This window comes from Haliaeetus leucocephalus, unplaced genomic scaffold (assembly GCF_000737465.1).
Source record: "Haliaeetus leucocephalus isolate CR32 unplaced genomic scaffold, Haliaeetus_leucocephalus-4.0 Scaffold306, whole genome shotgun sequence".
NCBI classification, from domain to species: Eukaryota; Metazoa; Chordata; class Aves; order Accipitriformes; family Accipitridae; genus Haliaeetus; species Haliaeetus leucocephalus.
Genome location: NW_010972742.1, coordinates 4,131,524 through 4,145,066, shown reverse-complemented (window position 1 = coordinate 4,145,066; position 13,543 = coordinate 4,131,524). Strand labels below are relative to the sequence as shown.

At 46.0% G+C, this 13,543-nt stretch overlaps 2 protein-coding genes across 2 annotated transcripts in view; one reads left to right on the top strand and one right to left on the bottom strand.

The window, feature by feature from the left end:
• The window catches only part of BARHL1 (BarH-like homeobox 1), an 8,682-nt gene extending 6,055 nt beyond the window's left edge, over positions 1-2,627 (top strand). The window contains exon 4 of the mRNA XM_010571109.1: positions 2,136-2,627. Coding sequence (XP_010569411.1) covers positions 2,136-2,627 — 492 coding nt within the window. The remainder of the gene's footprint in view (positions 1-2,135) is intronic.
• A 2,171-nt stretch (positions 2,628-4,798) lies between these two features.
• DDX31 (DEAD (Asp-Glu-Ala-Asp) box polypeptide 31) overlaps positions 4,799-13,543 on the bottom strand; it is a 47,717-nt gene continuing 38,972 nt past the window's right edge. Inside the window, exon 16 of the mRNA XM_010570862.1 lies at positions 4,799-5,232. Coding sequence (XP_010569164.1) covers positions 5,085-5,232 — 148 coding nt within the window. The 3' untranslated portion in view covers positions 4,799-5,084. The remainder of the gene's footprint in view (positions 5,233-13,543) is intronic.

Here is a 13,543-nt window from a genome sequence, read left to right as displayed (position 1 = left end):
CCCCCCCCGGGGCTGGGTCCCGGGAGCTCTGGCCCGGCACCCCCGAGCCCCGCCGGCCCCGCGGGGAGGGTTATTGTCGGCTCGGCCAAATGCACAGCCACGCCTGGAGGGGAGACACCCCCCCCCCGGCTTTTGGGGAGCGGGCTCTGTTCCTTTGCATGTGAATGGGGGAGTTTGGTAAATCCCCGGGCCTCGGCTGGGGCGAGGAGGAGGAGGAGGAGGAAGGGGGGGGGGGTCGCTCCCAGCTCGGGGTTAATGAAGTGGGAAAGGAGTCTTTCAGAGAGGCCGGCAAACAACCCCCCTCCCCGCGCAACAACCCCCCGTCCCAAATCCTACATGGATTGACTTAAACCCGGGGGATAAGTGCTTTAAATTAATCTCATTGAATAAGAATGAGGCCAAACAAAACTCTTTAAAATCATATTAAAAATCTATCAAAGGACAACTTGCAGTGGGTGTGCTTTTCATTTTGCGAGTGCAAAGGCAAGGAGCATACAGCAACCTTCCTCCCATTTACACAGCAGGAATGTGAATCAAAGACATTCTCTAATATTTAATTGTCCTTGTAGCCGTAGCAGATTCCTCCTCTTACATTAATGAAGTACAAGCCTTCGTTGTAACCGTGTACGGTTCTAATTGCAATATTTAAATTTGCCATTTCACATCTGGAAGAAGCTGGGAACTCCCCTGTAACAGCTGGTCTGAGCCAGTGTCCTAACGGAGCAACAGGGTCCAGTTTGTGTTACAAGGATGGTAGGAGAGACCATGGCAGGGTCCCATGGAAACCTCCGCTCTGGGAAGGGGGAATGGCCATACCAGGTCCGGCTGGGAAGGAAAGAGAGCAGAGGGGAAGCGAGGGCTGGAGCCGTCTCCTCCAGGGAGATCTCGTAGCAGAGTCAAGCAAGGCAAGCTTCAAAATAAATCAGTTTAGGGAAGACACCACACACTGTAGACTCTTGTCAGAGAGCACTGTGCTTGCCACGTGAACAGTGTCTTGTGCGGGAGGATCTCAGCGGCCTCAAAAGCTGCTGAAGGACCAGCCTCACCTCCAGCTTGTGTGCAGGGAGTGAGAGGGGACCCAGCCGTCCAACAGCAGAACCCACCAGCACTGCTCCTGCACCTACAGCAGCACCTGAAACTACTCATTTCTAGAGGCTGGTGCCAGGCAGGGGTAATCCTGGCATGTCCTCAGGGGTGGGACAGGCTGCGCTGGGTTGAAATGAGATGCTGCAGTAAAATGGCACAGTTGAGAAGGAGCACCAAGTCCCATTAAGGAAACCTTTGGAGCATTGCACTGGTTCTGCTCCACTGATTTCTCCTGGGGTACAGAGACTCCAACAGACAGGCTGCTGGTGGTTGGTTTTTGTCAGCTCCAGGCTCTGGATCCAAGACACAAACCAGTTAGTGCGGTGGGTTTGCCAGGACCAAACACAATCCTGGCTCTCAAGCCCCTTCTGGGCTTTTACCCAGCTTGAGGGCCACCTTCCTCCCCTCCCAACATAGCTTTAACCAGAACCACCACCCTGGGAACAGACAAAGAACGAAAGCTGCTCCGCTGAACATGCCAACACACACAAATCCAACTAAATCAGCAGACTTGTTTCTAGCCGAGATATTTTATGGTTTCATCTGAACACCAAACAAAATTACGCCAGAATGGAAAGCCCAGAACAATCGGTGCTTGTCCTGCCTTCTCCCCAGGCTTATGGAGAAAATAAGTTGTTGTAAACAGGGAAATTCTGTTGCTTTATATCCTGCTTATTTATGGGTGCTTCTCAGTGGTGGGGTACCAGTGCTAAGGTGTCTTGTGTTTGACTAGACGCTGAAAGCAGGCGTTCAACCATGACCCTTGTCCCAAGGTGACCTCCTTGCTTTTTCCTATCCCAAAGCCTGGAAGTGTAAACTCAAGCTGTTCTAGCTGCAGAGGAGAGGAGAATGTGGACTCCTATTACTGGCAAAAGACACGGAGCCAGAACAGAGCTGAGAAAAGGCGCAAGAGCATCTTCTGGGAGAGGCAGGACTCTACCCACGAGAGCAGGGAGCAGGGCAGCATCAAGAAAGGCAAACCCAAATGGAGTCCATGTCTGACTCGCAGGCAGCTTTATATAAAAGCTCCATAGTGCCATTATTTCCAGACCAAACGCAGAAACTTCAAGCTGAGGCACAGCGAGGCCCCTACCATTCGCCACAGTTCAGACAAGAAAGCAAACCTGACCAAAGCCAACACCGGTGCGGTCAAACAAAACTGCGGTTTTGCCAAACACTGCCAAGAGCCGATCTCCCCACCCCGACGAGCTGCATCGGCAGCTCCCACCCAACCAAGACCCCTGCAACCCACACCACGTACCTCAGAGCAAGAGGGGACAAATTCAGGAGCAGTTCAGGGCAACATCCTCCTGCTCCATGCCAGGGCTGTGCCAAGGGAACCCCCCGTGACCCCCAGCAGCTTCTCCAGCATTTGGGCGCTCAGAGGACCCGGGAGCCTCAGCACCCACAACACCCCGTTCCTGCTGCAGCTGATGGAGCTCCACAGCCAGTACCACACCCTGCCCTGCCTTGATGAAGAGGTGCTTCGAGTTGGGTACAAATTAACTCCACGCCTACCAGGTGCTTCCCAAATTGAGTGATGCAGGAGGATAAAGCCAGCTCAGAGCCCATCTAGAGCTGCTGAAGTGCAAATAAGGGCAGAATTCGGTTTCTGCTGACCCTGCTACTATTCAAACACATTTTGCACATCGGCCTTCAAGATTATTAAGAGCAAACTTGGCTTAGCTTCAGGTGTGTGTGCCTTTAACACTTTAACAACCTCCTCCTCTTCCTTTCCCTACTCACACAAGTAATCCAGCGCTACCTGCTAAAAGATGGTGAAGCTGAAAGAAAAAAGGCATTCTATTTTGTTTTAAAATCACATTATTTATCATAACCATTTGTAACACTACATGCCCAGTTAATACTGACGGCAATGAGATTTCCTGACGTCTCTCACCGACGTGCTGTTGGCCTTTTTTCCTACTATTATGAATTTGCCAACAGTCCCTATTAACTCATACGTGACAGTCAGCCAGGAGAAGGTCATATTATTTTCCCCTCATGCACAAGATCAGTTCTTCCCAAATTTACACTCTCTGCATCACTCTCTGAGTCATTTTCATCCTCAGGGGTTTCTTTTCCGTTTAAGTTGACGTTTGCCTTAAACCTGATTGCTCTTCCAAACAGTACTCATAGCAAAATCAGGTGGGCTTTGTTGTTATTTTATTTTAATCTAGTAAATGCTAGTAACTTCATTCTCTTTGCAAAAACATCGCTAATTCTATATTGGAGCCTTTTAAATATCTTTCTGAAGTGTTCAAAAAGGTATTGCAGTAAAATCAGCGTGTTTGGTAATCGCCTAGAAGGAAAAAAACCCCGTTGGTTCTCAAAAGTTACATTTCACTTCAGAAATTAAATACTTTTGGGCCGATTGCTTCCCTCCTACAGTCCTTAGTATGACTCACTATAGCCCGAAGTAGGTGCCCTCAATTCTGTATTCACAAAGTGGGTATCATTTTCTTTTGGTTATACTCCTTTTTCAGTATTTTTTCGCTTCCAGCACCTGAAATTGCTACTGGATTTGAGCACTTTCTGGTCCTGTGTTAAACATGCCTGGCTTGGGTCACCGGTGGGCTGCTCTTCCTCATCTCTTTCCTCGAGGAAGACACACGCAGGCAGCAGAAAGTTGTGTTTTGGCAGGGTTTTGCACTGTTTTCAAAAGTATACTGCTTAGCACTTGCGTTACAGGAGGTGCTGGAAGAAGCACAGCAAGGAAGACAGGGAGAGGGAGGTGGGTGCTCACCTGTAGGTCTTGGGGGAGTTTGTAAGTCTCCTGCAGGCCTTGGGGAGCACCTGCTCTCCCCCCCACAGCCCCCCCTGCCTCACCAACTCAAAGGGGAGTTTTGTCACGGACTTCACTAGAGCTCGGGTTCCATTTCACATGCTGGGCAATGGTGAACAAGTGCCCACCTCGGCACATTTGGGGCCATACTGTATCCCTTTTCTCAGTAGTCCCCATTCTCTGATGATAAGCAAGAACAAGAAAAAAAGCAAATGGGAAAAGCAAGAAGTGAAATGCATTAGCTTGGGATGTACTCAAAATAGGCCTAGCCAAAGCAGAGAACCCCGAAAGCCAGGGTTACTACTGGCAAGTGTTAGCAAGAGCCTGCAAAAGGCTTTAATGTTCAGAGAGGCGAGACATTTCATACATACTCTGCGTTATATAATTAGGTATGACAACACGCTGCAGGCAAAGAGAAGTTTGGAGACTGCTGGATTCCACGCTGGCTCCCTCCCACAGTGACAACGTTTGTTCCCAAACTCAGGAGTTTTGACATGAAGTTTTGTGCCCATGAGCTCTGCCCCAAAGGGACCACATGTCATTACACTGAAAAGCTCTCCACAATCTTGCCACTTGCACTGAAATTGGGGAGATTCCTTCCAGGTGGCAATACCTGACTAACAATCAGTGTCCAGAGATATAGACCTTGCCCCAGCGCACAAAGGACAGGAGAGAAGGTGGCAGCACCGTGGCTATGTTACCTGAGACAGGAGCAGAAGTGTCCCCCCTGTATAATGACAGGGGAAAGGGCAGCCTCCCCTGTCCTCTTAAACATCCTCCTGGAATACCTCCTCTGCCACCACTGTTTATCTCGTTAAAAATAAGCATGCCAACAGATTGTGGAGTGTTTGTACAGGTCTTTTAAACAGGGAAGCAGCTCCTGTCTGAGTACACTTGTCTCACTTTCATGTTATATAGACATCACAGTTCTCTGAAAACCATATTTAACCTTTTTATTTTTCTTGCAAAAACCACCTTAGAAACGCGGTGCATCTTCAGGAAGCCACATTTAATTGCAGCTGTGCAACAGGACACGCCTGGATTCGATTCCATTTGGACCTATGGAATGAAGAGGAGGAGGCCAAGATCCCCAAGATCCCTCCCATATTTGCCTGATAAATTGAAACACTCCTCAGTTGATTTGGCAGGTCACCCTGACCCCCAGCTGAGGCACTCAAGCAGGTTTTACAGCCAATGACTGGAAGGTCCCGGCTTATGTTGGAATCTGCTGGTTGCCAGGTTTTCTCTGTTTTTGCTTCTTCTTGACCTTGGATACACCAGTGTCCATCCCACTGGAATATTCAGATCGCAAGATCTCAGCAAGGCGATGTTTGCCGTGGGTCTTCTTGAGAAGGTCAGACCTGGGCAGAGGGAAGAAAAGAGGAATTAGATTTCCTTCTCTCTGAAATGCTGCTAGGTGGGTTACTGATTTTACAGCCATGGAAAGTGACATTTGCGCATTAGCAGAAGAACAGCTTCCTTTTCTTGAAGCTTGATTTGAAATTCTGTCTCATGCAAAATTAGATATTGTTGTGACAGGTTTTCACAAAGGTGGCAAAATATCATGCCGTCTTTAAAAGCAAGCCTTTGTTCTGTACAAATGCTCTTGCAGGGGTGGCGGGGAGAAGGAGGGAAGGTTGTGTGCTGAAGGCTGATGAATTAGGTGACACAGCAGTTTGAAAATTATAATAATAATAAAAAAAACCCTAACAGCCTTAAGACATTGAACAATGGAAACATTTTATAAACAGAGCTTAAATCCAAAGCTTGGAAACACAAAAAACCCAAACAAACAAGAAAAAAAAAATGTCAGGAGCCTAAACCCAACAGACTCTTTTCTTGCAGTGTCCTGCAGAATCACATGCACCTTACAGCCTCCCTCTCCAGAGACTGGCTTTTGCAAAGGTAGCTGCATTCTGCCCAGCCACTAAACTCCAGCGTGGATCTCCCTGTAGCCCTGAACTGCCAGCTATAAATATAAAAACCCACTCAGCATTTTGCCACCACAAGTTCTGCCACTGTCCTGCTCTATAACCTTGGGCAAATCTCATCCTCATTGCTGCTATCACCCACGCTTATTTCAACTGCAATCTCTTTGGTGCAAGACCCATCATTCCCTGCCATGTTCCCTTGGTCCTGGGCACAATGGGGTATCCACAGCTATTGGTGTCTGCACATCCCACTCTCCTCTTTATAGTAAGGACCAGTAACAGATCTCAAAAAGTTCCAGAGAAGTGGATGGAAATCTGTCCCTCTAAATACAAGGGAATTGAACAGAAGCCCCGCATCCATGCCAGTGTGCATTTATGACAACACATGGACCTCAGCAGTCCTAAAGGTTGATGCCTTATAGCACTGCCTCTCACAGTTCCTTCAGGTGTCCAGAACCTTGTTGGGGATCACAGGAGAAGGAATCATTTTTGGCTGCAGCAACAGATCAATCCACTCATCAGGCCAAACTCACAAAGGTGGCAAGGGAAGCACTCTTGGCTCTCTGGCATATTTGCTTGCCCCCTTTTCCACCCCTGTGTAGGTTTCATGGCTGGAGTGGGTTTGGAAGGATGGATCAGAATGATAAGAAGGATGGTGTGATAAAACATTCAAGCTCTGTGTTGGCAGAAGGGCTAGAGACTGGACATACCGGAGAAGTAAGACGCACAGCCACCACCCGGTTTGAACCCACAGAAACCAAGGCAAAAAGACAGAATCAACTTGAAAGTGACCATACAGCTAATGAAGCAAAGGTGCTGTTGGTAAAGCCACACCTGCGGTACCTTCACAGCAGAGGTGCCTTGTCAAACTGCCTTCCCGAATGCATGAGCCACAGCAGCACGGAGGGATGCTCGTGGGTGCACACACAGCACCAGGCCAAGGTGTGCCCTTAACCAGCCCAGCTCTGCTGCAAAAACTTCGTAGTGCAGCTGCATCCTCTGCTCAGGCCCCTCCATCACTTGATAAAGTTTCTATTTGACACTTTCATTGTGTCTCCAAGCATTTACTACAGTAATTCGAGGGTTACCAAGCAACAGATCAGTTTACTTAACAACAGGGAACTATCTGCTGCAAAAGGACAAGTAATCTACCAGTAGCTGCCGGGCTGAGTTTCAGCTCAGCAGGGAGGTTGTCCAACACTTTATTATCAATCAGGTGAAATCATTGCCCAATTAGTAAATCAATACCCCCTGCTGTGGTGATCAGCTGTACACAGAAAAGCAAGGATGCAGGGAAAAGGGAGGTTTCTCCCTCTAACCAGGGCCACAAAAATCAATGGAGCTGTGCTGTAGAACTTGTGCTGATCACCGAGAGAAGAAAAGCAGCTGTCAAGGCCCTGTTTAACCACGAGATGGAAGAGCCACAGGCAACAGCAACAGTCTGCAGTGACAGCACACCAGGGAAAGTGCACCAGGTCAGGATCCCTGGCCAGATTCTGATTCCTGTTGTAAACCTGTAAATTGCCCTCTCTGCTCAACTGGTGAAAGTCTCTGGGGCTCTGCCAGAGCAGTCAAGGTAACATCGGTGAGGAAAGGCACCCTGTGGTTATGAGACAAAGCCCAGGAGAACAGAGCAAGACCTTGATACCCTCCGAGCATCCTTGGTCAAAGTGTTTAATCTCTTTGGCCTTCATGTCCATTCTCTCACCTCATAACCCAGGAGGACTGCATCTTCCCTGTTGCCAAAGGCTGGTGTGATGTTAATTTAAGAGAGCTGTGTGGTGGTACTGGATACTGCGGGAAAAAGCTTCACAGAAAGGCTGTAAATGTAAGATGTATTTGCAACATAGACAGAACCCATGTTCCCATCACTGGATAAACACATGGATTGTCAGCATCTCTTTCTGTGATCTCATGTCTAGATATCACGCTATATTGAGCCCTAATGAGAACACACCATGTTGATAATGGGCACAGAAATCCCCAGCCCTTTAAATCCTTCTCTCCAAACACAACAGTCAGTCTTTAGGTGGGGAACTACAAAACAGTGCAGCTAAGGGGAACTTGCAGGGGAAAAAAGATTCACTAATGACTGACCCATCCCAATGTGCTACAGTACCAAGGTTTCAGCAGGGCTTAAAGGAGAAAGGAATGTTCAAACGGATGAGAGAATAGCCACTTTTACTGGCTGGGGGAAAATGAGACAGGAATAGAGAAGTCGTAACTCAGAAAATGAAACAGCCCCAACACACGAGTTAGGAAGAACTTGTCCCTGAACACAAGCTATTTGACTTCTCTGTGTTACTGTCCAGCATACTGGGTGTTGAGTGCTGTGACATATTGGATGCCAGGCAGAAGCACCACTGGACTACTACTCTTTTACGCTAGATATGGGGTATCAGGACTCGCATAAAAGACAGATGGGAATTGATAAGTAGTCAGAAGAGCCAGCAGAGATGAGTTAGGATCACCTTCTAACTTCAACTGGGGAACACATCATCCCTTCATTTGTAAGGCTTAACCCTAGACCCAACCACTGCTTTGGGCTTTATGTTCCAGGTATAGGGCAAAAACCGTATCACCCCAAGATCTATCTAATCACTTCATTATCAAAGGGAGAGAAAGGTGCTTTGCACAGTGAGGAAGAGAAGGCAGAGAGCCTAGTAATTGCTTGGCATGGTCTGAGAAAGCTCCCCTCCTCCTCATGGAGACAGAGGAAGGAATAAAAGACCCAGGTTTACAGCTGCCTGTGCACACCTGTAATTAAGTTGCAACCTCACAAAAGCTGGTACCAAGAGCCTCAGCAGAGAGACCGGAAGGAAACAGAGGAACTGTCCCCAGCTGACTTTGTTATATCCTGAAAGGCCAGGAAAGACCAGGCCAGAGACAAACTTTTAAAGACAAAAAAATCCATCCTCTTCCAGAAAACCAGAATGATTTTATTCACTCTTTAAACATGAGAAACTTGTGAATCTTGCTAAATACATCACTGAATGATGAAGAGACAGAAGAGGAAGAAACAAGAAAGAAAAAGTGTCCAGTGAAGGAAAGAGAATAAAATCCTTCTTTCCTCTGCTTCAGTTTCCTTTTGCCTCCATCTGCAGAGCCACTCCCAGCATGCTGCTCCCCTTCCCCATCCCACTCAGGAGCTGCAGGGGTCTGCAGCGGTGCTGGTGCTGCTCAACCCTCCACCTCAAAGGAAATCTGAATGACTTGGACCAGTCTGCTTTTCTGGCCCCTTGACTCTCAACTCTTTGCTTCGCTCAAGAGTATCAGAAAAGATTCAAGGCAAATCTTTTTTCACATCATGAAAAAAAAAACCAAACCCAAACAAGTGAATGCAGCATAGTTGACTAGCCTGAAATCCTCCCTGTTGTTTCCAGAGGATCTGCAACACGATACTAACTCACCACAGAAGTCCCACCTAGCTTGCATGCAACACACCTTCAACACAGTTTGCGACTTCCACACAGCTTGGGCCATTGATGGCTTTGCAAATGCTGAAGACACCATCTGCTGAATTCCACAATCACTAGCAACAAGATGGTAGAATAACAGACTATACTATGGCAAAAAAACCCAAGACAAGTATACTGAACTAAGCTTTGAGGATGTTCAACATAGCTGAGATCCTGTGGACAGCTCCAAGGCACAAACAGAAGAGGAAGAAAAGCATATGCAAACTGTTCTGTTTCTATATAACATCCCATTCATCTCCCAAGCATTACTGGTAAGATTATAAGAATGATCAAGTTTCACCAGCTGATTTAATCAGATTGAATTTGTTACTATATGCAAACCATGATCCTGGTTGTGGAGACTCTCAAACATTCAGGTGTGAAAGGACCAAGTGACAACTGCAAGAAAAAGAATGAGTATCTGATACCGTTTTTCATTTTCATTTCAAAATTCTAATAAGTATATTTCATTGACACATCTGCTTCATTAGAGAACTGAATCCCAAGCTGATCTCCAAGACAAAAACTCCTATGTGCCAGAGCAGTGGTACATATACATGCATGGTTTCTTGTATATCATTTGATGGCCCAGAAGATGCCTCTGCTAGTCTTTTTACCTAAATGGTCAGTGAGCTTGTTCTTAGGGATGTCTCCTTCAACTTGGTTGGCATTGCTGTCTGTTCCTTTGTCTTGAGCTGTGTGAAATGCTGGTGCAATGCAGTGCAGCAAGTGTAGTGACCTTTAACCAACTCGCAGCATCTGCAGCAACCAAAGGCTCCCAAATTGCTCCAGCTGAGGAAGAAGGAGTATAAAGTTCTGACGCACAGTTCCAGATCTCATGGTGTGTCTTTGGAGGAGACAGGAGTAGGCTGTTTCATTTATCAGAAAACATTTCAACATGGATCGCACTATCAATCTGCCTGACAGCACCTCCAACAGCTCTTTGAAATTGTGCCAGCAACAGAGCTGGGTTACCTCTGGGCCAAGGCTGCTGCAACACCTGTTTTTTCTACTTACAGTGTTGGATGAACCATCTGCAGCCAGCGCAACCCTGTTTGGGTTTGGTTTTCTGTTATTGTTTTTTGTGGAGTGGGGGCAAGAAATTCATCAGCAATCCTACACTGCTCTCGACAATTCAACAGATGGCCTAGGTACTCTGTTATCAGCTGATGTGAATGCTAGCTGGAGAAGATCAAGGAAAATTATTACCCAGTCAGACTGAGCACCAAGCTCTGTTCCAGAACAGTCAGAGCAGTGCAGTCTTCATGCTGAGACATGCCAAACAGCAAAGCCCACCTTACCATACTGAAGTCAACTGTATTTCATCTACACAGAAAGAGACAAAACGCCCCAGTTTCACTTTCGCTACCATCCCTTGGTCTTCACCCTATGGAGAAAGGATGAAAGCACCACTGGAATGCTGGGAACTTCCCAGGATTCTTGCTTCTGTCAGGCTCTTTCCCAGCCTGAAGGGCAGAATATATTTCAATTAGAGCTGATCATTTTTTGGTGTGTACCAAACATTACAGAGGTTTTCCAGCTCCACGTGCAAGCCCTATTAGCTCGCTCAAAGATGGAGAAAAGGCTCTGTGCTGCAGCCGTGGTGGAACATGACAGTAATAAAGGGCATTGCTGCATGCAGATAACAATCAGATGAATTTTACAATTATAAAACTTTAATTTCATAACAGGACTTTTTTATAACATTATGATGTGGTAAGCAGGACTCATCTATGTCCCTGAACTGCCTTAATGAGGAGTGATGGTGATGTTTGCTTTCACAGCAGCCATGTCTCTTACTCTAATTTTTGGATCTGTTCGCACTCCAGTCCATGAATACATGCTCTTACCTGAGCTCCAGTCTGGCTTTCTAGAGCAGACTGCCCAAATCAAGTGAAATTCCCGGTGGGCAGAATTCCAAACTTGCATTTTGACTAATTAAGTGATATTAGGAAAGCTCTAAATGGCATGCAAAAACTGGCAGGCAAACTGCTTCTAATGATTAGAAAATTGCTGTGCAGGGAGACCCAGCTGCAGCCTTGATTCGCAAGCCCTGTCAATAGAAGCATTAGTCTTTCCAAAATTGTCAATGCCAAGACATTCAGAAGTGGAATCAAGGATACGAGGCAGGAGAGAAGGTGAAAGGCTACTAGTTTTCACCCAAAGGAGACTGTTGCCCTAGCCATACAAACCAGGACACACAGGGTTGCAAGGTATATTGCCCACCAGGAGTCTAATTCTATCTGACCACTAAATGCTGAAGAATGAATTAGCACAATAATTTTGCAGCCAAAACCTTAAGGGCATCATGATATCCATATTCAGAGCAACGGCAGTGTAATAATGATGTAAATCAATCCCCTCAAACAGAAGCACCCTGGACACCTATTCTTGACCCCATTTTAGTTAAGGGTTGGACTTAAACTCTGAAGCATGAGCGGATTTTCACCTCAATTTTTATACTCACTTTTTGCACATGCTGTAGCAACCATGAATGTATGTGATACTCATAGGTAAATTCAATCTCTCTGAGCATTTCTGGCATCAGAGACATCCTGTAGCAATGAGTTCCACAGAATCCATCAAACGTAAAGATTTACCTCTTTCTTTTTAATGGCTTGAATTCACAAACAAGGCAAATTAAGTTGCAACTCCTCATTGCAGCGAAACCCTTTGGGGACATACACAAGTCTTCCAGAGTTCAAAAGGAGAAAACACACCATCATCCACCACAGAATCCCAGAACCACCACCCCCCCCATCCAAAATGCAAAAGACTGAGCAGCACAGGGATGCTTGGTGGAATGGCAATAGGTCTTTAGCATCTGCATTGTGAAAGAGTCAAAAGACATGTCTATCTGGCATGTCAGCTACTTCCTGTGCATGCTGCTTCTCTGCAGTGAACGAAAGACAGTTAATCCCTCAATGGAAGCGGGATCAGCTTCCTTGCATCTACCCTTCAGTAAAAGCATGAGCCCAGACACTTACTAAGCTGGTGTACCGTAACTTAATATACAGTATCCGGTTCATGTGCTCATCTCTTACTTAAATACAGCATTTCAACTTTCAAAAAAAACCCCCCAAAACCCCCAAAACCCCAAACACACAAGCAATTATTTTTCCATCTTCGAATCAGGTTTTGCAAGAACCACTACAGCTAAGGGGACAGTTGGTTTGCACAAAGAGGTTTAAAAAAATACATGGAAGTTTTACATGTGCATTCAAGAGAGGGCTGCTTCCACATTTCAGCACTGAACTATCACACACCTGGCTGCTCTGTCCTCCTGTCTCAACCTCCCCAAGCCGGCTCTCTAAGGAGGCGCTAAGCACAAAAGGAGACTTAAAAAGAAATGAAAAGTTTTCTTTGTCCTCTTAAGGAAACATTTAATGATTGCCGTTACCTCACTTTCAACCTGGAGTGCCTGTTCTTTATTCTCTGGGCAGGTGCTGAGAGATGAGGCTTTAGTGAGCAGACTGATTAAAAACAAGTATCGGATGTTTGGAGACAATGTGTAATACGACAACCAACACTCATGGCACCACGTGAGAAATATAATTAAAAAGATTGCTCTGTGACTAGGCTGTTATAATTTCAAGCCTTGCATTTTACAATTAAAAACCATTTGTCTTCTAAATGGCAGGGTAAATTCTGCTTTCTGCTTTGTCAGTGTGAAATCAAAAGCAATTCTCTGTAAGTTAACAGCACTACCTTGAATTTATACTAGTGGAGACTGAATTTGAATCTATATTCACTCTCTCTAAACCATCATATAAATACTAATATATCTTCTCTCTCTGGTTTTTTTTTTTTGTTTTGTTTTTTCTTAAGCACACACAGAGAAAGTTGATTAGAAACAAGTTTCACAGGCAAGAACAATTGTTGCACGTCACAACTTTGGCTACTTCTGCAGGGTCTTAACTTTCCAGATGCTCCTGGATTTGAAATCTGGAGCTTGAGCCGTGACAAACCTGTGCAAAGTCTGCCCACTTTCCTTGAGCTGCAATTATATGTTCCACGTGCAAATGAGCTTTCAAATCACTCTCAGACCATTTGTTCTAACACCTCCACATCCCCCAACCCCACGTGTCCTGTGCATAAACTACCTACTGTATCTTGAGCTTGTCTGTACTATAATAGGATGAAGACTTGGGGAGGAGGAACGCTGTCTAAAAGAGGTTCGTAACAAGGGAAAAAGTAGCTCTAACAGAGTAGCAACATCATAGGAACAGAGAGAGGCATTGTTGCAGGCCAAGTAATCCTATGACACGCTACTGTCAGTCATA